At 35.0% G+C, this 25,341-nt stretch overlaps 1 protein-coding gene across 6 annotated transcripts in view; it reads right to left on the reverse strand.

Annotated features, from left to right (window-relative positions):
- The window catches only part of TBC1D32 (TBC1 domain family member 32), a 71,401-nt gene extending 46,747 nt beyond the window's left edge, over nt 1-24,654 (reverse strand). For 2 of the 6 annotated variants that reach the window (XM_042016910.1, XM_042016905.1), the window contains exons 1-20: nt 22,247-24,235; nt 18,841-19,002; nt 17,515-17,692; nt 16,802-16,873; nt 15,531-15,656; nt 14,560-14,638; nt 14,315-14,415; nt 14,173-14,234; nt 13,531-13,675; nt 12,728-12,787; nt 10,810-10,900; nt 10,402-10,539; nt 8,918-9,010; nt 8,519-8,661; nt 7,704-7,828; nt 6,382-6,580; nt 4,479-4,561; nt 2,731-2,869; nt 2,146-2,233; nt 574-692 (exon numbers count right to left, since the gene is read on the reverse strand). In XM_042016910.1, coding sequence (XP_041872844.1) covers nt 574-692; nt 2,146-2,233; nt 2,731-2,869; nt 4,479-4,561; nt 6,382-6,580; nt 7,704-7,828; nt 8,519-8,661; nt 8,918-9,010; nt 10,402-10,539; nt 10,810-10,900; nt 12,728-12,787; nt 13,531-13,675; nt 14,173-14,234; nt 14,315-14,415; nt 14,560-14,638; nt 15,531-15,656; nt 16,802-16,873; nt 17,515-17,692; nt 18,841-19,002; nt 22,247-22,485 — 2,442 coding nt within the window. In that variant the 5' untranslated portion in view covers nt 22,486-24,235. The other 4 variants (XM_042016906.1, XM_042016907.1, XM_042016909.1 and 1 more) reach the window with 4 other exon arrangements.
- Nucleotides 24,655-25,341: the final 687 nt, after the last annotated feature.

Consider the following 25,341-nt stretch of genomic DNA (forward strand, 5'->3'; position numbering starts at 1 on the left):
AAAAAAGAGGGACAACAGGGAACATTAATCACTTAAGTGCAACCAAGTAAGTTTTAGAAATTATTTGCCATTTACAGTAACTTTGTTCTTATCCTTTACAGGCTGAATTTGACATAAATAGACCTGCCCAAAATAAAACTGCATATCCTGGTAAGCATCTATATAATCTAAAAGGGCAGCAGTGTCTGAAATATCTATTATCTATCAAACTGTACAAGCAATTTTGAAAATCACAGTATTCATTACCACATAATTCTAAAATTTATAGACACAGAATACTCTAAAACACATCCTTCTTCCTGGTCTTATTACAGTAATCTGGACATAAACTGATGGCCAGCATTTAAGACTTAGTTTTATCATGATTGTTACTCATTATTTCATAGTTAATCCTTTGCATTGTGAACTGCCATGCAACACAAGAATCCTTTATCAGACATAATTTAATTAGTGTATTATACAAATTTTGACACATGTGCCAAGAAGCAAGTATAGTTGCAATAAAAATCATCCTGTCTGAACCACGGCACTGTTTATTTCCAGGCAAAAACATAAGATTAAATAATTTCTCACCTTCTGACAACTTTGGTCAATAGGGTCAACTGGAGTAGATTTGGGTTGGGTTATTCTCAAATCATCTTTTCCACACTCCAAAAGAGCCCATAATTCAGTTACAAGTGCCTTTATAAAGCCTAAAACAAATGTTTGTTCTAATAATGAGTTTCATGTTAAAATATGTCACACCAGAATTCTAACCAAGATTCTCAAAATTCTCTATATTGAAGGCTGAAATTTCACATCACAGATTGCCTGAGGGTTACTATCCCTGTTATTCTCAACCCTTTAGTAAAAATTACCTTTCTAGAGCAGTCTAGTTATGTTCCATCTACAGTCTGCAGCAATGGTTTCCAAAGACTATTACACTAGAGTAGGATTATATTTAGATCTCTTCTAAGTAAACGAGCTTCTGACCTTCTTTAAAAAGTTAATTGTAACAGATCAAGGCTTAGCCAGTATTGTCTCTGTGGTTCTAAAAATACAGATTCACTATAACTCATTAATAAATTAAAACATACCACAATGAAAAGGACTAAAAAAAAACTTTTAAGAGAAGCACTACTAGCTGAATTTAAATTGTTAAAATTTAAAATGTTAAATATTTAAATAGAAGAGGAAAGAGCCATCTAACTCTGAAATCCTCAAATGTAAGTTACAGGCTTAATAGAAACTTTACATAATTACACAAGCTGTGAGGGTTGAAAATCAATGCTGATTATTTTTGGTATATCATTTATCTCTGATGCCACAGGGCATAAAAGGGCCATAAGACGCAATTTGGCTGAAAACCTTACAATAGGACAGATGGGTAACTCCTCAGTAGATCTGTTCCCTGCTTTCTGAAAAAATCCCGGAGGCATAAATAGTAACTAACAATCAGTTTCCTTGACTGGCAGTATTTGCCTGCCTTTTTGACAGTCTTTCAGTCAACGCCAGCCACCTCTAGATACTCAGAGAGATGATTTGCAACTTTTGTACCTCATGGACTTCCTTGGCAACTTAAGATATTAATGAGTACCCAGATTGTTGATAATATGGTAACAGTTGCGTTATCTGAGATTGACTCTGCAGGGACTTTGTCTGAATTGACAATTCTTGTAGCGCAATCTCATCTACATCTCACTAATGTATAACTGCACCAATGACACTGGGGCCTTTGCAGTTCCTCACCCTTTGAGTACTCAGTAACCATGGAAATGTACAGACAAATTACAGACATCAACAGTTATTAATTCTGAGCTTCAGATCAATAAGAAACACCTGAGAACTTATTCTTAAACAGTACAAATGTCTTCATACACATACAAGAAATTTCTGGAAATCCAAACCAGTGAAGTTAAGATTTTGCATAATATCAGAAGAAAAAATAAAACAAACCCTAAAATTCTGCATCAAGATTAATGAATGACTTGAAAGCTGGAGAGAATTAATTTCCATCAAGAAGAAATTAACAGACACTTAAGAGTCTTTGTTAATACTGCGTAATTATTTTACACAGTTGATCTTTTTTTAACATCTTTCTCTCTTTTTCTAAAATGCAAGACTACAGCATGTTATTATTCATAAAAACATTATTCTTCAATTTACCTGAATTCTGCAGAGCTACTGCAGCCATTGGTGTTGTTGCCATTTGTGTAACAATGATTCTATTACCAAAGTCCTCATATTCATTTGTCTGTTGATAAGAAGTATAAAAGTGCAGTGTTAGTTATTCAGAAGGCATGAAACTCTCAAATGATCTCTTAAATATTGATCTTTCTTACACTTGTTTACAGAATTTAATCCACTTTATGTTTAGACTTGAACAGTTCATAGATATTACCCTCTAAAGACTTACCAGGGTCAGATTCCAAACCAAACATCTTTATCAAGTATCTTATAAAAATTTAAACACAAAATACTGTGGTTGAGACATGCTATATGAGCAAATAAAACCATTAGTGTTATAATGTTTTTGTACACATTCAGTAGGATGCCTGTGGCATTACTTTTCTTGTCCTAAAAACGCATATTATCTGATTTTTTGGTTATATTTCAAGCACTATTAGATTTCAACATGACCTACCACCATTGCCTAAAAAAAATTGCACTTAGAAGAAAAGAAAAACAGTATTTTTCTTAACTTTTCAAACCTTACAGTAAAAAGTAAACTGTACAGACTGCAATGCTTACCTGGATTTTTTTTGATAAACTGTTAACCATAAAGTTCACACAGTCATTCATGGCACCTGTACTATGAAGCAGAAATAGTCCTTTGGGTGTAGTAGAAAAAATTAGCAAGGCATCTAACAAAGTCTCTTCCCATAACAAACTGCAAGAGTAACAAAATAGTAATTAAAAATTATATGTAAAAAAGCATGGGAAAAAAAGAAAAAGTACAATTTCTAACTTTGAAAAACAACAGTACTTTACTCACTGGACTCTATGCTGAATTTATAGGTTTATGTCAGCTTGAAAAAAGGATTAGGGAAAAAGATAACATACTAGACCGTATTTTGTGTGAACATTCAAACTCAGCATGGCAAAACTAAGGTTAGGTAGGAACACAGAAGAGAAAGATGATGTAATGGGCAACCCAAAAGACCTTTGCTATCCTTTAACATACGTATGACTTACAATCTGACTCTATACAGTCTTAAGATATTAACATGGCATTTACATGTTGGCAAAACAGGCACCGAATTTCTCCACAATGTAAAAACACTATGAGGAACTCATATTTGAGGAGCTAAAGGTTCCTGCAAAAAATTAGTACAGAATTATGAAGAAAGGTGCTATATTTACACAATAGCTTCATATACTAAGAGCAGTAAATGGAAAATCAACATTGCCCTGAATTTTCAGACTCACAAATAATTGCGTATTTCTCATCTTAATGCATACAAACTTCTATAACAGGACCTTAAGTTTCAGTACAAAAGGAAGGACACCTTTCACTTGGTATGTATTAGGCTTTCAGTCAAAATGCTACCAATCTTGCTACACAGTATTTTGAAGGTGTAAATATGATTCAGCAGAACAGCATTTTAAATTAGCACCACATCAAAGGCCTAAGATAAACAGACAGCTATTTTGTTCTGTGCTTTCCAATTCACATTTTCCTCAAACCCAATTCTTTAGTCAGAGAGAATAAACTATAAGTCAATTTTACATAGATTAGACACCACTCTCTAAGCCATGAAAGTTCTCAAAGGTGAGGAAGAATTTTGTAGCTCTACTGAGACCTTTGCTAGGATGGCTTCTCTACCTACCACTATCCTTTTGGCAAAAAGTCCTGGGTTTGGCTGGGATAGAGTGCGTTTTCCTCTAAGTAGCTGGTATAGTGCGCTATGTTTTGGGTTTAGGATGAGAATAATGTTGGTAACACACTGATGCTTTAGCTGTTGCCAAGTAGTGCTTATCCAAGTCAAGAACTTTCCAGTTTCCCATGCTCTGCAAGTGAGCAGGTGCACAAGAAGCCATGAGAGAGCACAGCCAGGACAGCTGAAACAAACCAGCTAAAGGGATATTCCATACTATGGGAAGTCATGCTCAGTATATAAACTGCAGGGAGTTGGCCAGAAAGGGCCAATCACTGTTGAGGGATGAGCTGGGCATCGGTCAGAGGGTGATGAGCAATTGAGTGTGTTACTTCTCTCTCTCCTTTTCATTACAGCTAACGTTATTATTACCATTAGTAGTATTACTATTATTAGTATTACTATATTTTACTTTGTTTCAATTATTAGACTGTTCGTATCTCAACCCATAATTTTCCTGATTCTTCTCCCCACCCCATTGGGATGCAAGGGACTGTGTGGTATTTACTTGCCAGCTGGAACCAAACTACAACAAAGTCATAGGGTTACAAGATGTCTCAATTGTGGTTAAAGTAGCAGTGTTCACACTTATACACATGCATAAATTAAGTACCAAGTTACCTGTTTTTTGATTCTTGACTTATTGATGAAATGGAGTCTGCATCAGTTACAGGAGTAGGTACTCTTTCTGAAAGCCAACTTGTCTGTAAAATGAAAAATAAATAAAAAACTCCCTACTGTTTATATACACCATTTTAAAACTTCAGATTTTGTTCATTCTCTTGTTATATACAAAAGAAAAAACCACAGTGATCAGGCTGTAGTCTAGTCTTTAGCACAGAATGCACTATTCCACTACATTTTTTTTTATTTCAGAAAAACTTATTTTTTACTTGTTTGGGTATAAACAATTTTAAAGCTATTACATTTAATTTTTTAAATTAGAATTCTTAAATAAACCTCTTTGTTTTCCAACTGGAGACTCCCAAATCAAAAACTGGCATTTAAAAGAAAAAAAGGAAAAAAAAGGAAAAATTGTAACACAGTTCTGAACTCAATTTCTGTCACAGGCAATGGAAATAACAGCCTCTGGAGTAAACAACACAATACTATTTATTAATTCTGCCACTTTTTATTTTATTTATAAATTATATAAATTTCTCTGTATTGGTATGGATGTGATTAGAGCTACAAACATATATACATGTTCTCATATCTGATTTAGTTTATAATTTAAATTATATTTGAAAATAACTGGTATGAAAGACTGCATATTTAAAATTAATCATTTACGGTTTTTTTATGTTTATGGGATAAAAAGCAAATTACCCCATTGAAATAAAAGCAAGCAGTTATTACTTTACTGCCTTATACATGTGATGTACTAAATCAACAAAAGAATCTTCTATTAAATTAGTCAGTTGTATTGGATCTGGTGTTCCCCTTTTATTATCATGTCTATAAATTCTGTCTCAGAATTTCATCAGAACCTGCCAAGAAAAAGAAAGAACTTCTTTCTCCATTGGTCTTAAAACTCCAGGAGACATGTAAAAGAAATGGATAAAATAATCAGTCCATCCACTAAAAAACTGACACTACGGCTTGCAAAGAGTCCACCATACTCCACCATTTTTGCTACACTATTAATGGTAGATTATTTTATAAACTTCAGGTGTCTTAAAACTGAACAATGACAGAAAAAAAATTTAAAAAGTAATAAGATGATGGAGTTGACTTTCCTGTAGTAACTTGCTGATTCTTGAAGTCAAGAATATATTGATTCTACTTCAGTTTACATCTCACTACTAAAGTGATGTGAAGAAACTTCTTGTTAGTTAAACTTTGCTTTTATTCAACACATTCAGTCTACATATCTTGTACATGTTAAGACAATTTGTCTATATTATGTTTTATACCATAATAAGAGATTTTAATGTGAAAAGAAGTCTTTTGTATGTGTGTAAATGCTGTGGTGTTTTAGAGGAAGTAACTGGAAATGCCGATCAAAAGCTTTAAACAGTCTGCCTGTGATAAAAACTCCTGCCTGGCACTTCTCATTATGGTCTCCCGAGAATATTTCAATGTCACCTCATTATTTAACAAATGTTTGGCATCTTCTTTTTTTTTCCCTCTGTATCTTCCACTGAGAAAACCAGTTTAACTAAAAATTACTAAAGGACATCTCAGAAGTCTTTTCTTTCAAAATATCCCAAACCAAGAGTGAAGGAAAGATCTGTGGTGGATAGCAGTTAACATGACATGAAGTGGCTTCTATCATCAAGGACAATGAATGATAGGTCTACCAATGCATCAAGAGTTCCTGTTTTAATCTTTGGCATGGAAGACTCAAATTAAACTTCTGCAAGGTTCACATTCAGAAGTAAAATTTTCAAGCAGGACTTCACCTTTACAACATTTTCAAGCGCTACTTCACTATGTAAATATGATCAACCTGTAAGAACAACTATTACACAAGCTGAACGTCTCACAGTAAGGTTTTTCCCCATCCAAAAGCAAGATTTACCTTTCTCCAGGCCTCTGCAATACATTCATGCAAGGCATAAGGAATTAGCATCTGTAGGCCTTCACAAGTTCTGTACATTTGACGGCATACAAAAATGAAAGCTCCTTTAACTGACATAAGCTCAGATCCAGATAAGAGAGAAATGTCGTCATGAAGAAGTTTCTTTGTGAACTGAACAATTACACGAGCGGCTGTAAGACTAGAAATAAAATAACACTTTTTAAATGTTGTTCTGTAGTAAACAATAAACCTTAAAGCAGATCCTCTGACTAAACTTACTTAATTTTTTTTTTAGGGGAAAAGAAACTACAGAAAGAGACTATGACCCACTATGGAGGGACAAACTATATTGTAATAACAGTCAGAAGAAAAGAAATGTACAAGTGATTTTACTTTGGCAAATATATCTATGCAATGCAAAAGTATATCCGTTGCTTTCCACGCAGCCCACGTGACCATGAACTACACAGACTCTGTATTTAATAGGAGTCCAGTTGGGAAGAGTAACCAGACAATCATTTTCGCTTCTGCTTTATCACTGTTAAGGATATCAGTATAAGGTAAAATTTGTCCTTGTTCTTTTCCCTATCCAAGATATCCTTCTGAAATATTGCAGATTCGTAATGACAAGGACAACTCTTTCTCCAAAAAAGTAACTTTTACTTCCACCCCCCTTAAAAACATAGGCAATTCTGAGATTTATCCACTTAGAAGACATACATTCCAAACATTTTCATGACCTGCAGCTTAGCTGTTTTCAAAGGCTCATCTCAGTTTTACTGCTGTTTTAAGTGTTAGCATCAGCTAACTACATTCTACCCATAGGAACACACAGATTCTAAATTAGGTACAGTGTTACACATGACAGCTTCTTGTACAAGATCTGTTTCTACTAGATGTATTGAAATGTGAATACTACATTAAATCTATTCTTTCAACAAATTTGGTTGATTTTACTATTTATTCTAAAAACAAAGAAAAATGAAGAAGAGAGGCCTTTGGTCTGAACAGTAACACTACGAATATAATGGAACTACCTTCAGAGAAAGGAAAGCTCTCACACGAATTAGAAAAAGAAATAAAACACAAAAACCTCCCTAATTATTTCTTTCCACTGTCATTTCACCTCATTCTACACATAAATATCTCCCTAATACATTCTCTAAACCACTTACTATTTTAATTTATAATCAGATATTTTACTCCAAACAAAACCAAAATGTATCACATTATAGATAAATGAAAGAAGAGAAAATGAGTCTTGTAAGAACAATGTAATTCATTGAAGTGTTCACTAATGCCATTCATTAATGCACTATTACCTGCCTTTGGCATTTTTTTCATTTTCTCCATACAGAAGAAGAGAAAGACCATCTTCTGAAGCAGCAATCCTTGCCAAAATATCAGCTACATCAAGTAAAGCAGTTTCAAGACAGTTTATATACACCTATTTGGAAGAGGAAAAAAAAAAACATTGCTTTTGTGAAAGCTGTTTTTTCAAGTCTGGCTTAGGTATGCAGAACCTGAAGCTCACCTTTCTGATAATTTCTTAAATAGCTTAATAGCCTATGTTCAAATGTCATCACACAGAAATCTTCATCACAGAGGGCACTAATTCCCAATATTTTCATAATCCTTATAGAAATGTTTAAAATATAAAAATAAAATTTAAAAAACCCACCAGCCCTTTTTCTTTTATCAATTCAGAAAATAGTAGCTTCCCATGGAGAATTATGTATTTTATTATACTCGTTATTGAGAAGACCTAGCTTCCAAGTTGCCATTCCAAAATAAAAGTAGGTTGCCTTTCAAATAAAAGGTAGAGCAAATATTCATCCAAGAAATATCCCAATGACACCAGAAAAAAGGCAAAACCAATCAAAAAAATTAAGTGGTGTGTTTTTTCCCTAAGGAAACAATCTCACTACAACACAATTTTTGCTACTATTCACAAGACTTCAATGTCAGACCAATCATAGTAACAGACTGAACTACTCAATGCACAATATGATAGCTAATGTATAAAATACCACAGAAGCTACCACATTATGTAAGTAAATAAACCTTCTACATAGAAAATACATAAAAATTACAATATTCTATACATGTAAAAATCATTTGGAAGATTATTACAAACCTCTGTGCCACTCAGCAAACTTTGAACAGGATGAAGTAGGGCATCTATCACTGCATCTGTATACAAACATTCAGTAGCACATCCTGTTTGATCACAAAAAACTTGCAGGATCTCCATAACAAGACTTTCTGGAGAATAATTGTCTGGTGAACACAAGAAATGTGTATTTATATTTTAACTTACACAAATATATCTATATAATTTATGTAGTTGCTTCTGAATTGTTATTAATTTTGTTAAGTGCTGATTTAACATGGAGGGAGAAAGAAAGGGTAAGGGCGGAAGGGAAGAGAAAAACTGCACAAATAACAGACACAAATTAAAGATTGTAAAAGAAGTTATCATATGCCTCATTATAGCTAAATATATTAGCATATAAGGAAAAAAAAGAGCATTTACCTGAATGTGCTGCCAAAGCTGTCTTTGGGTAACTTGGAGAGTAATAAATAAGCTGAGTAAATAATACCAACACATCAGTTATGGATATGTTATCTATTAAAAAAAAAAAAAGGAAAGTACTTTTCAAATTAAAGTACAACTTTAATTTTCTAAATAAAAAATGGATTTTGTAAATATATGTAAAGAATGCTTTGCTGAATAGAGGAGATCAATCACATACAAATGATAAAGCAAAGGACATGCATGTCCTTGGGACTCTATTAAGGTATTTCATGATCAACTTCTAAGACTTGATCTTGCTATAAATTTAGCCAATTGAAATTGTACAATGTCTTTCACTGTAACAAATGGCAGCTAACATTTGAAAATACTGAATATACATGGCTATAGAAAAAAAGCATTGCCTTACTATTAGATTAAGTGAGACTACTGGAAAAGGGAGAGGCTGTCAGACAACTCTTTCTCAGGTCTGAAACAAAACCAAGAAATGCAGCAAGATGGGAACAATTGCTCCAAGTTTAATGTAATTATCTTAATAAATCAGACAATTTGTGAGAAAAAAGTTGCCATCTATGAAGCTGAGAAGGACACTATTAAGAAGAGAAATGGCGAGATTGTTACATTTGTAAGGAAAAGAACAAAGCAACCACCACTCCTGGATCTCTGCTGGAATGGTGTTACACAGGTAATGCATAAACGACAAAAGCACTTTGTTAGTAGATGTTTCTAACTCACAACTGCCCTACGCTGGATCTATCAAATCTTGATCCTCTAACCATAGGGATAAAAGACAAGTCACAGAACTAGTATCCAGTAATGCTTTGAATTCTACATTGAATTGATAGAGACACTAAAGCAATGGAATGCTACAATTGCCCTCACACACTTCCATCTGCCAACCCTGCACAATGTAGATTTCTTTGGATGTCCAAGAGCTTTTCCATCTTAGATCTTGTATCCCTCTTAACACCTCTGTTCCACAGGTACAGAACTTCTCTTCTACTTTTATTTTATTGTAATTAATAAGTTAAACTCACAGCACTTGTTTTCAATTTGCAATTAGCTTGAAATACTGATTTTTCTTTCACACCTGAAAACCAGTTTTGGTCCCTGGACATGTCTCTCTTCCAACCAATTACATTAGTTGGTTTGACAGAAGCTATTACTTACACCTAGAAAAACTGAATCACTTGAAGGACTGATCCAACTGTCCTTCAACATGAAATAATTATACTAAAAGTAAAATTCATAAGCGATCCATTTAACCACATCCATCAAAGAATAAAAAACTGTGTAGATGCTCATATATAGATATATATAGGTATATACACACACCACCTTTACGAAAGTTTCCAGGCCCAGAATTGGTGAACAAAGTGTTGTTCTTCAACATCCACAATATTGCAGTGCAAATATATAAATATATACCAAGTATGGATACAGTGTTTCTCAACAGGTTCCATTTTCCTCAACTCTTCCCTTACCTTTTTTATTTTTCAGCTGTACTGGAAAGAGACTCTGGCCTTGCTTATAGATCAACAATCTTCCTAAGAGGCACAGTGAATGAACAAAATAGATGTACTGCAATTCTGGCCCAGTGTAAGAAAAACTCTGCATATCACCTGTAACAATAAAGCAAGAAATTAGAACTTTTCTCTTGTAGTTTACTTTACAGTACCTAGCTACTACCTGCAACACAAGCGGATCATTTTGTATATAAAGACAGCTTAAGTAATTAACCACCACTATTCTTTTTCTCTTGAAAGACAGTCATACAACATTTGGGGAAGAAATAGAATAGATAGAATGTCTTCCTCTTGAGGTAGCATGCTCAAAAACCTAAAGAATGTGGATGTATGTGCATATAATGCGAGACATGCAAAGATACTCACAACAGTGCTGCTGGGAAAAGTTGGAATTTTTATTAACTGCTGCTTTGCAAAATTCAAAATAATCAAGACATTGCTGGACAGCTGCATTAATCTGTGGAATAAAGCACAAAATAAGAAAGTACCTGATATTTCACAATAAACTCATTCTCTCTTGTATTCAAGTATTGTCCTTTAACACAAGAACTTAAATACCCACTTCACTTCCATGACTTAATTTTTCAGTGCTTTGGATGAATAAACCAACAGAAGGCAAAATTTAACAGGGCTACTAAAATATATCACCATTATTATTACATTATCACACAGCCAGCTCTATACACATAAAGATAATCTATGAAGAAGAGTAGAGAGAATATAACACGCAAGTGTTTTGAGAAGTCAGCAGCAATCTGCAAATGCCCCATCATCATTAGTGTGGAGGATTTTTAAGTTTACACATGTGAAAAACTTTGTCTTGAATACACTTACTAAACTATAAGTTTGGTTGCCAGGTGCTGTCAGTGCTATTACATTTCTTGGTGGTGTATCACTGTCATAGCATCATAATCTAATCAAGGTTTATAAAAGTTTAAAAATTATAAGCATGGTTGTAGCAAGGAAACACAAAGCACATTGTCCTGGTTTCAGCTGGGATAGAGCTAATTTTTTCTATTTTCTTATGATCTGAGAAGAATAGCTAGATTTATTAGAGCTTGGAGCTGCCAAGATTTATTCGCAAGTGTAAATATACAGACATATACAATAAAAAAACCCCAGCCTTAACCGGATGTTTACCCTGTGCTTATAAATTAGATTAGACTACCCTGCTCATGGACTTTCTACTATAAACTCTTTGTTGCATGGATCATGCTTTATTCTATGCTCTGTTCTGTGCACACAGATAAAAAAAGATAAAGGTCTCTTATAGTTGTCTGTGTCCTTTTCTCCATCTTAAGGTTTTATCAGTCCCATATATTTTACATTTGATATCATTTGTATTTCAAGATTTTATAAAACATAGCCAAGTCCTGTTTATATGAATAGATCCCACATCTACATTGGTCTTATTGAAAACAATGAAACCTCCACCCCAGTAAAGAGATCTGCCCGTACAAAATATATGATAGGATTAACAGCTATATTTTCTATAACTATTTTCTATAACTATTTTCTATAACTATATTTTCCGAGTTTGATTTATCTTGCTGACTCTGAACCCTTAATGCTTCAAAGAATACAATGGCAGTTTTTTAGCCTCTTTTTGTCAAAAATCAAAACATAGCACAGAGTATTTATGATATTTCTTCATGCACCATTTTCCATTTCTATGCATTTGTGGAAATAATTCTAGATATGAATGCAACATAACCAATAAATTATAATCCCAAGTAAACACCTGCAATAAAATATCCAAATTCCCCTTACTCACAGCTGGCCATACGCTTCTTTGCATTTATCAATGACCCATTTAAGCAAAGAAAAATTAAAAAAAAAAAGTTAAATCCAAAAGGCTTATCCAGCTGAACAACATGGAATAGCTCCAACAAGAAAAAAAGAGGAAAAAAATAGTCCAAATCACAATGTGCAAAAAAAAGTTGCAAGCAAACTTGTCTTGGTAATTCACAGAATGGCCTTGTCTGGAAGGGACCTTAATGATCATCTAGTTGCCATGGGCAAGGACACCTTGCACTAGACCAGGTTCCTCAGGGCCCCATTCAACCTGGTCTTGAACGCTTCTGTGGATGAGGCATCCACAGCTTTTCTGGGCAACCTTTTCCAATGTTCCACCACTCCCATAGCAAAGAAGTTCCTCCTAATATCTAATCTAAATCTACCCTCGTTCAATTTGAAGGCATTAGCCCTCGTTCTCTCAATAAATTTTATTTACAGACTACTGTTGAATATATAATCAATAAAACATGTTAATAGAAGTACTTACCAAGGATTTATATTTCCTTTCCAGAAGCCTAAATACCACTCTTCTGCTGTAATATGCATGCTTAAATGACAAAGAAGATGTAATATCAGCTGCAACGATATGTTGTTTTTTAACTAAAAAAGTAGAAATTATCCCTGATTCTGTTCTATTAGGCATCCCATGTACTGTACATATTCAATGTACTGAACTCCAGCTCAAGTAAACCAGTATAACACTCAACCGAGACTTTTGTACATTTATGACAAAAAACCCCTACATCATTAGAAAAAAGTGTAGTAGAACATGCAGTAAAACCAAAAAACCAGTAAGTACACTGAAATACTAAATGTAGTGTTTTGACATTGCTATGTAAATTCTACATCATAAGTTTATAAATGGTAGGCTGGAAGAAGCTCTAATGTCCACTGGAAGTTAGCAAGTTGTGTGTAACATGTAATATAATAATATAATATAATGATGTGCAATAATAACTGTTCTTTCATGCTCATCACTTCTTCCAAAAAAATTACTTGCATCTTTTGATGGCTGTCAGTCAATTCTATGAAAGGGACTGAAGTCACAAAGCACAGAAAATACTCAGAAATTTCATGAAAACTAGTAATTGAACAGAAATTGAAGTGGAGAGTAGTATTGAAAAGCAGTGGACATAAAAGTCTAAAACGACCTTGCACTTCCTTAATTACAATTCTCAGTATAGGTTGTTATAGGACACAATAGGTCTGTGATGTCACAACCCAAACTTTCCAAAATACATGTCGGACATGAATAAATTATGCGTTGTTGGGTTGCGGGTTTTTGCTTACCGTCCACTTCTTAAACCACACTGCTTTGATATCTAGCAGAGCCAAGAAGTGCATTGGACTCAAGAAATCTGGAGAGGCAGCATGATTAGGCTTGTGTTTTACTGACAAAAGTGACAAGGTACTCTCCACTACTTCTTCCATGTACCTTATGACACAAATAGGAAAAAATGGACAGAAGACAAAAATATCACTGAAGTCTTTCCACCAGTAATATTCAGGAACAAACTTCTCATAAAACCTTGTTCAGATAGATCATAAATATCAACAGCATTATCTTTATTTTGATCTAGTATAGGTATTAATTCTTTGTAATACCACAAATAAAACTAATATGCATCTATATTCTCCTAAGTTATTACATCTTTTGTTAAGTGCTAAATATTACACTTGCTACACTTGAATCCAAACTATTATTTTGTTCAAAAGTACTTAGAACACTCCAAAAGCTGTTAGCTTAATATGACTACTCCTATGCAACTTCCATATTTGACTTTTCTTACCCTCTACTTTTATTTCCCCTGTTGTCACTGACGAGCCACTGTGCATCCTATAATCAAGCCTTTGCTAAAATTACATGCATCCTATTTTATGTCAATAACTATTAAATTAAGAAACAGTTACAGGGTTTTGAAGATTACATACTTTTCTGGATGTCGAATCCAGGAAGATGGTGCTTCCTTTTGATACTCATTTAAAAGGCGAACCTGAAAACATAATTATTAAAAAATAATTAATGCATGATGTTTCAGTAATGATAGAAAAGGTACAGAAAGTTCATTCATACCTTTTTAAGTAAACGATTTATATCTGAGTTAGTTACATCCAGACCAGCTGAAATATGAAGAGAATATCCTCCAGAAAGAAAGTACAACTCCAAGTGTCTTGCTAAAAAAAAAAGAAACCCAACAACAAAATACAATTCACCTCCATGACAACAATGACAAAACAGACTCTTATACAGTCTTCATTATAAAACTTTTCAAAAAGTACGTGACTCATGAAGTCTGAAATGTAATTAAATGCACATACCTAAACTTGTATAGACTTCTTTTGTCATATTAAATGGAGAAGAAGAAAAGGTTTTTGCATAGAATCTAAGGATTTTCTCCTAAGGGTGAAAAAGCAAGCAATGTATTAAATAGTCATTAACTGTGTATTATAATTGCAAAATAATCAATATGTAGAGGCATTATTCTCAATATTACATATTATTCATCTAGAGATCTGTGCAGATGTTAAGCATGTTTTATAAAAATATCGTTTCTGATTACAGAAATCTACAGTTCAAAGGAAATTTTATTCAAATACTTGAACTACAGCACCAATGCAAAGCCTCACTGAGTTACGAAGTAGACCATTACTTTTCCATTACGTATTATAATATATATATATTATATATAATATATTATAATTGCAATTATCACTGTTTTAAAAGAAATTGTAGAACTCAGGTGAAAGAGAAATATATGACAGCAGCTGAAGGAACTTCCCTATTTATTTGGTAATCACTTTAAAATTTGAAGAAGAAGAAGTTTAATTGACATAATAAATAATCTAAAAGCCATTTAAGCAGCTGTCTTTTTTTTTTCTCATCACTGCCTGTATGATATTACTATGTATCACTTTCTCATCATCATGGAGCATAAACCTGACTTGAGTAGGAAATATTAACAGGACCTATTTTACAGAACAGTTATGTCCATTTTTTTACGTGTGTTTTTGCTAAAAGAAATTCAGACATCTTCACTGCCATTAAAAGAAATGCAAATGAGTACTTTGGTATCTAAAAATCCTATTGAAAGCCTGTTGCAGTCCTTTAAACCAAAATTTACTGGAATCCTGTATTTCTTTTACTTCAAAAAATTGTTTATGTGATTCATACGCAAATAATAAAATGTCTTGGAACCTTGCTGGACTACTTATAATATGTACGTAACTTCTTACATCTCTTCAGTACTCCTTTCTTTGGATACACATCTGAATACAAAACATTCCCTTACACTGAAGGTTGCATCAGGATCTGCCAGAGAGATCGTCAGATGCTTACGCAGACTTGGCCAACTCTCAGAACTCAGGATATCAGAGGCAGGGACCAAGCACAGCGTCTGCAAAGCTTCTTGGCGAATCTGAAGCAGTCAAAAAATAAACATCAAAAATCCATTCATAGCAACCTCTGAAATCCATAATTTACAAGTCAGAGGGAGTGAGGGAGGGTAGGCAAGAGGGAGGCAGGAAGGAAGGAACAGAACCTGGCTGCAGAACAGATAAGAAACAGATAAGAAAACACTACATCACTGAGTGGGGAAAATGTGTGCATTCAAAGAAGCAATAAAACCATTTTAAATAGGTTTTCAATACTGGATGCAAGGTTTACGTTCTACTTTCTGCCTGTAATCAAATATTTTGTTATTGGGGAATATAGCTCTCTAAAGCTCTCAGCTAGGAAAAGTAGACACAGATATTAGATATTGTGTTATACTGCTGAAATTTTCATCAGCATTCTAAATAATTTCAAGCAATTTTTTTTTCTATTCATAGACAACTGCAATCTCTAGCAATTTATTTCATCTTACTGAAAGAAACTGTAGGACATTTTAATAACATTTAATAGCATCAGACTTTTTATCTGGTTTTCTAATAAAAGTCCATCACAATGTTTGTACCAGTTCCTACCTACCATGGCTTTTTCAACTGCCAGACAACCCCCAGCAAGTCTTATCAAAACAGCACAATGAAACTGGTATTTCTCCAAGCCTCAAAAATATCAGCAGCTGGTGCTGATTGCTGGTTAGAGGCACAAATTAGTACTGCCACTGATATGACAGCAAACCTAACTTGGACTTTGTATTTTCCATTTGGCAGGAGGTTGTTGGCAAATCAGCACATATCTATCCCTCCCGACAGGGAAAACTCGAAGGGCAATACAGAAGCTATCAAACAGGACAAGGGACATGTATGCAGGGCAAATAATGTTCAGTTACTTTATTTATCATAAACCAACTTTTTTTTAAACTAAGAATGATGATCTGTAGCACATAGACTTCTAAAAAAAATAGATAGTTGCTGCAACACTAGTTTTTGAACCAGATTGGTTACAAACAATGAAATATTGCACTGCAGAGGAATTTCTGCACTGAAGCCAACATATATGAACCAACAAAGACAAGTTTCCACTTAGGTACATAGGAACTCTTAAGAACATACAGGCTGCTCTCCAACATGCCATAAACATTCATTTGTATTAACATTTCATTTCTGCTTTTAAACTTACTTCCTTGGGCTGAATAGGGTCAAGCCTTTCTGTGAGCAGCTGCAATTGTTCTTGACTCATGAATGCATAACTCTGTAATACACATTATAAAATGATCATTAGTATATTTTATTAAACTGAACAGCAGAACATTAAAATCATCAGTCTTTCTGATACCTAATTTATTTTTAATAATTAGGACTCCAACATTTATACTAATTTAACGATAAAGTCAACATTCCAAATGTTTTCTGCTGTTTGCCCGAAGTTAAACTTAAGATAATGAAATTACCACGACATATTTTGTTTGCTTTACTTCAAAGTTTTCCATATCTTCAAAAAATCTTTAAAATAATTTATTCAACAAGCAATCTAGCAAATTACGGTGGTCTGGAAATGAACTGCACATTATTTGGCTTCTACAGTAAAATTACAAAAGTTAGATGACGCTCTGCTTTCATCATTATCTTATCTTTTTCTATATCACACTTGGATAGGTACTTTGAAGCATATGGGCATCATACTAATCTCATCCAGCATATGATGCCTAAAGTAGCTAGTATAAGCTTAGTACTTAAAACCAAAAGAAAAGTAAATAATTTGTGTTTAGGATACAAAAAAAGAAGGGAAAAATTAATCATTCTCTAGGGCCATTCTCAGTCTCCACTGACAGAAACTTAACAATTTTGCAGTATCATGCTTATTTCATAACACAGAGAGAAAACCCATCGTACTTGGTTGAAGGAGGAGTCACTGTCAGAACAGTTGTCTGTGTAATAGCCACTCTGACGTTCTTTCTTTGCTTTACTATCCAGCTCCTTATCATGCATCCGATCTTCTTCAAACTTGTTAATCAAAGATTCTACCACAATCATCATGACATTCTTCAAGGCATGCATCATTTCTCTGTATCTTCAAAGTTAATATGATTTTAATATTAAAGAACATATAAATCACTATGTAGAAAAACGAAAAAATCGCTACATCATGAATAACTGAATATGACATAATGCTAATTGAAATTGAACTCACTGAACTTACAGAAATGAATGCATATGAAATCCAAATCCAAATTGAGCAATGAAACCTTACATGTTTCAGTTAACGAGATTTTAAATTACAATAAAACTCCTTTTTTTTCCTTCCAGAACCATTCAATTACCACTAGCATAATTCTATTTTGGGATTTTCTTAAGAAAGAACAACATGAGTCCACCAAAAAGGAGGATCTGTCCCTGAGAAAACAAGCCAGTTCTCATCCTTATTACTGTTTGTTTCTTGTAGCTCAACATCCAATTTTTCTTCTATTATAAAACTCAAGCAGAACCAGTAGAAGTGAACACATTATCCCAATTCAAGATCTTGAGTACAGGTCAAGCACACAAAATAATTTTCTTTCAACAAAACCAGGGTTTTTCTAATTTCCATTAATAGAAAAATAATATCCACGGGGAAGCAATTCAAGATTAAAAAATGCTTCAGAAAAGCATTCTGTTGTAAAATGTTGATGTTTTATTTCAAATTATTTTTTACCTCAGTGATACAATTATTTATTTTACAGTCATCAAAGATACAAATTATCATATTGTGCTTTAATATCCTCCTACATGTCAAATTAAAAATATAAGACACATATTTAGTTCATTGAAGTTTCTTCTACCAATTTTAATGAGCACAAGAACCCTAAGGTCCTGATCCTTGAAACAAAATTATACAAGCATAATCTGAAAAATGGTCCTCCTAACATCTGTTTTCCTGTTTTCTTATTTTGCAGCATATAAAAATGACCACTGATGCTAAAATCCTAAATACCTCAAAAATGTCACATATTTGCTACCAATCTTTTTATGTAATAGTTCACAACCTTAATTCCAAGGTGAGAGAAAGCATGACAAATTGCAGTGTAGGCTGGCATTGTCTGAACTGCTTAGCACTGTCTTTGGTTACAGGTTCAGAATTGTTATTGGTTCGGATCTTACCTTTTCAAAACGCATTATGGAAAAGAGAAAAGAAGATTCAGACAAAGAAGAAACAGATGTGAATTGCATGTATATACTCACTCTTTCGATTCACAGGTCTTCTTAGTAAGATGTTGGACAAGTGTGTCATAGCCAGATATTTCACCCTGATTTTGAGCAGAGGTACATTTTTCTGTTTCTTCCTCAATCACAGGTCCCACAGTATTTTTTACATATTGTCTAAGGTATTTCACAAACTCATAGCTGCGAGAAACAAGCAAAATTAAAATGTAACATCTCCTTGATTCACCATGAAACATTTTCAACATGATGTATCAACAACCACTACCTTCTCTCCCAGGAGACCTGTTACCTGAGGTATGACTTGCATAGAATAAACTTTAGGAGTGTGAAATAACATGTTACAGTTCGATTTTCTTCAATATGGTCATTATCAGCATATTGTAGGAAGAAACAATACCAAGTAGAAGAAACAAAACCAATAGCTAGCTTACCAAATAGCACAATTTCACTTTGTGCTTCTTCTAGAAGTAAAAATCCACTCAGAAAAAAGGTTAAGGTTTTCTAGGTAGAAACCAAAGAGTATCAAGAAATTTCGAATTCCGAAAGAAACATTCCTTGTAGCACTCTGAATATAGCACTGTCTTAGAGTATAAACTGTCTGGTATTATTATTTATGCATACATACAAAACGAGAAGGTACACAGAAAACACAGTTTATAAATTAGAGCATGTGAGAATACCTATGGCTTATAAAATTCTATGTGTCATGACAGTACACAGATATCAGTCAAACTGACAAAACAGCTGTCTGTGATTACACAAACACATTAGAGTCAAGGATTTAGCACTTTGCAGTCTAATGATCAGATACCCACAGATCCTTGCTAAAAGAATAGAATAATCAGAGGGAGATTTCAAACTAAAGACTCTCCCTGGGTCCTCCAACTTTGTATTAGCTATAGAAATTGCTGAAGAGTACTGCTCAGAATAAATCAACTTTTCTTTTTGGCTAGTTTTCTGATTTGTATAAAGGGCAAGGCAAACAGAAACATACAAAAAAAAAAGTAATCATATATTCAGTAGATGTATCATTTTATTTTCATTGTATCAAATGTGCAACTACTTCACGTTAACTTGGGTAAAAAACCCCAAAAACCAAACAACAAAGCACACAAAATTGTATCATGATAGTTACTTCCTCACTGGATTCCATCAGGTGTGTCAGTATTTTTCTTTTCTCCTACCTTTCCATTCTTGTTCTCAGTGAAAGTAACAGAAATACACCTCAAGAAAGATGCAAAACATATTTCTGTTTTCATTTGTGAAATTGCACACAACTCTCCACTGCACGAAAGCTTTAATGAAACTTCTTCCCCTTTGTTTTAAAAGGGCAACATTTCCAGCATATATATATTTTTGCAGTGACTCCTTCACTCTGAAATATACAGCAGCCACATCGCTATTCAGACCACTACTTTTATGTCTAATGTTCTAGTCTTTATCTTCTGCATTATTCCTCCACCTTAGAAATGTTTTGTAACAATTATGTGTTTCAGCAATGACAGTACTACTTCACAAGCTGAATCAATTCAGACTGATCTGGCAGGGCTTACAAAGGATTCATGCTTGGGGTGGTGTTAAAAACACCTCTAATGTAAGAGAAACATCCTACTTATGTAGTTTAAAATTCTGATGTCTACTACTGCACAGAAGTTTTGTACTTGATTCAATTTTCCTTTTCATTAGCTTTCTGAGGAACCTGCATTTGTCTTTTCTACATCGAAGTGGGAACAAAGGATAAAGTAAGGTCTCAAAATCTGGTAAAATTACAGAAACAGTACTGCTCAAAATGCTGAGCTGAACTAGAGCATTGGACAGTCCAAAAGCACACACTACTAATAACGGAGCCTGCAATCTGGATGGATGGGTTAAGAAGAAACTGTCTTAAATGGATTCACTTATAAATGACCATATGACCTCTCTGACTTCCCACGAAAACCAGTCTGTACTGCCACGGGTCACAAACAAGACAAGAATACCTCCAGAAATATTACAGCACCAGAGAGTAATCCTCATGTTCTGCATTTAAAGATCACTTGATTTCCCATTAAATGTAAATTAAAACTGTTCTCATGAAAAGAAAGTATCTTTAGGATCACCAATTTTCTAACATACAAGAGTAATGGATGACAAGGTTTCACTGTTGTAAAAGGAAAAGCTATATAGGCATTGCTTCAACTCCTTACAGACTTTACTCCCTCACCCTGGGTATTCTATTAAGTTCTCAGAAAAAATGACAGAAATATTTTCAATTTTTTTTGAGCTTTATTGTATAAATCTTCTCTATCTTTTTTCTTTCAGAATTACATGTATCTTTCAACTTTTATATGTTTACAACCAAATTCTTTTACCCTCATGCTTGTCACCCAGCAACCTACTACTCAAAATTCACACGAGTACAAGCAACAGTGTAATCCAATATAATTCGTAACAAAAACTAAAACTGAGCTAAAATACCTTTTAAAGAATCTTCAGAACACATGGAAGTTTCAAAGTTTTAAAATTACAGTGAAATTTTAGATAAACCTTAGTTTTATTTCACTTATTTACTTTCACCTAACTCATACCACTGACAAAGCAATGCCAGTACCTAGGTAAATTTAAGAGACTAAATAGTGCCACTTCTGAAAAAACTGACAGGGAACCAGCTTTCTCAGAAGAAGTCAGGTCACAGAGCTCCGTTCCTTATTAAAATGTCTTCAGGTCATTTCAGCTTGATATTCTCTTGGCTTGTCATAAAATGTGTACTAAAAATCTCCCATGTAGTAAAAATATAATCAAGTTATAACATCATGGAAAGGAAAGAGAAGCGTGGGATCTGGAAATCTAGACTGCATGTAAGTGAGGTCACATTGTCAAGTCTGATTTTACAGAAGTGTGACTGGGATACATTTCTGGTTTACTTAAACATAAATTAAAAGAATGACTACCTGATAAGATAGACATGTTCAGTAATACAGGCCAGAGAGAACAATCAAATATGGAAGCCAAATAGCACTCTGAAAAAGTACTCCCTTTTGAAAAACAAGATTATCTTGTCTAGCAGGTGTCAACTATTCTGAGAGCTTTCAGTGACTACTTCTTCTAGCTCCTTTTCATGTGTGCATTTAGTACATTCCATGTGCACATGCATCAGAGCTTTGTAAATTCCTCTCTCACAAACAGCTCATGAATTACTACTACAGTAAAAATATATTAGGAAGAGTGGAGGGAAAAAAAAAAACAGACCAAGAAAATGGCAACATTAATTTTATTCTTTAAATTAGCATCACCTGAGAGTTGATTAGTGACAGGAATATCTATATATGTATAAATACACACATATTTACAAAGCAATATAAAGTGTAGACTTTTCCCAACTGTTAATACAGTTTAACACATACCAATTTCTTGAAAAGACTAAAAATAGCAAAAATATTTTTACTTGTGAAAATTCTCATCCGTTTCCTCCAAATGCAAGAGAATTTCTTCTGCACATTCTACTGATGGGGCTCCAGTGATTTTTTCCTTCACACTCTGCAGCAACTGTCTAAGCATAGACTGTAGCAGAGCTTCATCTTCACTTGTAAAGTGAGACATCTGTAGAAAACAAACAGAAGAATAAGAAACTCTCATAGTTTTGTTTTTCCTCAAGATGCTAAGAAAAGCACAAATCCCTTGCATTGCCACTTTTTTACTGTTATGAATAGGATTTTCTATCAAACGACACAATCACAGACAGGAAATATTTGATACAGCTTATCTTCAGATAAACCGGAAACAAAACAATCAAATCAGTTTCAATAAAACTCCTGATACTGTAGCATAATATTCTTAAAGGAGATATTACATTAAGAAAAGCCTGAATACTCCTATTTGTACTTGCTTGAGAACTTGCCCATCATATAGGCACAAGACCACACTGTAAGCTAAAAAAATAAAAAGGAGGAACCGTTTTACAGATATAATGACTGTATCTTGATAAGAAAATTTTATAAGTCTCTCACCTGCTTCTCATCCACTGTTACTACCCAGTTCTGACTTTGGGATCCCTCTACTCAGTGCTACTGCTGTGCCCATGACTGAAAGTGCTGTGAGCTTTTGGAAGCACCAGGTGGAATTATCAGAACTGCTTAATTTCCCTGTGCTAATCAACTGCAGTGACTAGACAGAGTCCTGTCAAATTAAACTGAAACTGCTGGGAAAAACTGGGAGGAGCAGAAGCAGTGAGAAACTGGAAACATCTGTCAAGTCCAGAGGACAGACTATCAATTAAATTTTCAAGGGCTGTGAAACAAGACAAAAAGCTCAATTCTGATCTTAATTAATTAATGGCTTAAAAATCTTTATATGCCATGGAATACTTTCAAACCTCAGTGGCAGTTCTAGCTTATGTATTTATAGCCTATTTAAGGAAAAATTACTCAGAGATATTTGACGTTTTTGTCAAAAAAATTAAGGACTCTTTAAGCACCTGTGAATAAATACACACACACTTGGAAGAGACAATATAGTAAATTATTGTTTAAGAATCAAACAGCATCAACAAGCAAAAAAAAAAAATTAAAAAAATGAAAAGCCGTACAGCACTAGCTGGAGGTATCTTTTATGAAAGGTAACAGTTCATCAAGTTAGCACTTCTCTGTTGTAAATAGCAGAGTTACCGAACATTTTATTTTGATCCAACATAATTCAATACTAATTCAGTCATCTTACCAGAAATTTCATTAAAGTAAATTCAGAGCAAACAAACAAAACACCCCAAATTCCTTGTAATAATCTTAAATTTGCAGCCTTCTTTCTTACAGAATCTCAAGATACTTAATCAAAGTCAGTGCATTTTTAGGTCTATATAAACATCAGATAATACCCTAATCACCAAAAAAAAAAAAAAAAAAAAAATCACCTAGCGTTTTGGTATAACTAGGGATTTTCAAAAGCCCAAGGTATCCAGATACTGGCTGGCAGTACAAAGCTCTGCTCAAATTATTCATAGAGAGAAGTCATGAGAACATTGCAGCTTCATCTCCAGTTTTCCTTGGAAAGTCATACCTGACTTATGTAACCACTAACAAAGATACATATCTTACATTTCATTCGTAAAGGTTTGTGGTTTGTTGTGCTTGGTTTTTTGGTAGTTGTTGGTTTGGGGGTTATTTCCCAGCAGGCTTATCCCCCACTCAGCTTCCAGGCAACATTTAAATGGTCGTTTTCTCCCTAAAATACACCTTTACCCAAAGCCCAGTTAGGGCAGTCCTTTCAAGGTCCCGGCACTGTCCCAGAATGCAAATCCTGCCCCACAACCCAGGGGAGGATTCAGAAGCGGCCTGTTGTTGCCAGCATTTATCTTTACACAAGCCTTCGCCTGAGCAGGCAGGCAGTTTTAGCAACAAACCAAGGAGAGCAGTTCCCAGAATGCGAGCAGGGCGAGAATTCCTACCGCTTCTCGCGCTGTACCGCCCGTCCTTCGGCCGCGCACCAGTGCTGGGCGGCACCCGGGATTCCTGGGACAACCCACGCACGAGGAGAGCAGTCGGTCTCTTCCCAAGCGTTGGGAGAGGCTAAACCTGCCCAGGTGCTTCCCTCAGCTATCGCTGACAGCGCGGGCGGGCTCAGCCCGGGCACCTCGGATGCGCTCTCCCCACGCACCCACTCAGCTCCACCACACTCCCCGCGCCCCGAGAGCCCCGCATTCCCAGTCCCGCCCAGCCCAGCCCTAGGGCAGCCCCGGCCAGCTCCCCGGCCGGCCCCCGCGCCGCTGCCCGGCCCGCCGCCATTCACCTTGGGCGGCCGCGGCCCTCGGCAACCGCGGCGCCGCCGCCGAGTCTCGCCGGGCCCTGGAAACATCGCGAGAGGCCGCAGCGGCCGCCCGCGCCCCGCCCGCGCCGGGTGGCGCTGCGGCGGCGGCGCGCGTGCGGTGAGGGTCGCCGAGCCGCGCTCAGCGGACACTGCGCTCTCACTTCAGGCTCCTCTCTGCTCAGCCCGGGGTGGTGGCCCCCAGCTTTCCCACTGAAATCAGAGGAATACAGTCATGCCGCTATGCCCAATTTACATCAGCAGGGGAGCAGATTGTCTCAATAAGTAAAATAGTGAACGGCAAGGAATTTTTCAGTCCTATTTTTAACTCTCCATTCCCTCCTGTGATGAAGGAAACATTACAAAAAATCAAGTAGTATTTTTTTTCTCTCCAACAAATAAATGCATAACACAAAAAACCAGCAGAAGCACTTTGATTTGAAATAATTTCTATTAGTTTAGCTATAATAAACCAGAATCTAGTTACCGTAAGTACTCATAACAATGTTTGTCAGTGCTTGCATGCAGGGTGTTACATAGTTCATTGTTATCCTTCCCTCCTACATTTTTCTAGTGATTCTGATGGTGGGGGAAGCTAATCTTCAATGATGACGTGTCCTTTAATGCTAATCTTCCATGTAACGCTAATCTTCCGTAAGGACTTGTTCCTTTAACTGGACTTGTAGCCCCTTCAGTTAACAGAGCTCTACCTAAGCGTGGGTATCTATTTGCACAGTAGAACTA

The sequence above is a fragment of the Corvus kubaryi genome, unplaced genomic scaffold (assembly GCF_017639235.1).
Source record: "Corvus kubaryi isolate FWS band 111438036 unplaced genomic scaffold, C.kubaryi_AGA036_p1.0 split3-73, whole genome shotgun sequence".
NCBI classification, from domain to species: domain Eukaryota; kingdom Metazoa; phylum Chordata; class Aves; order Passeriformes; family Corvidae; genus Corvus; species Corvus kubaryi.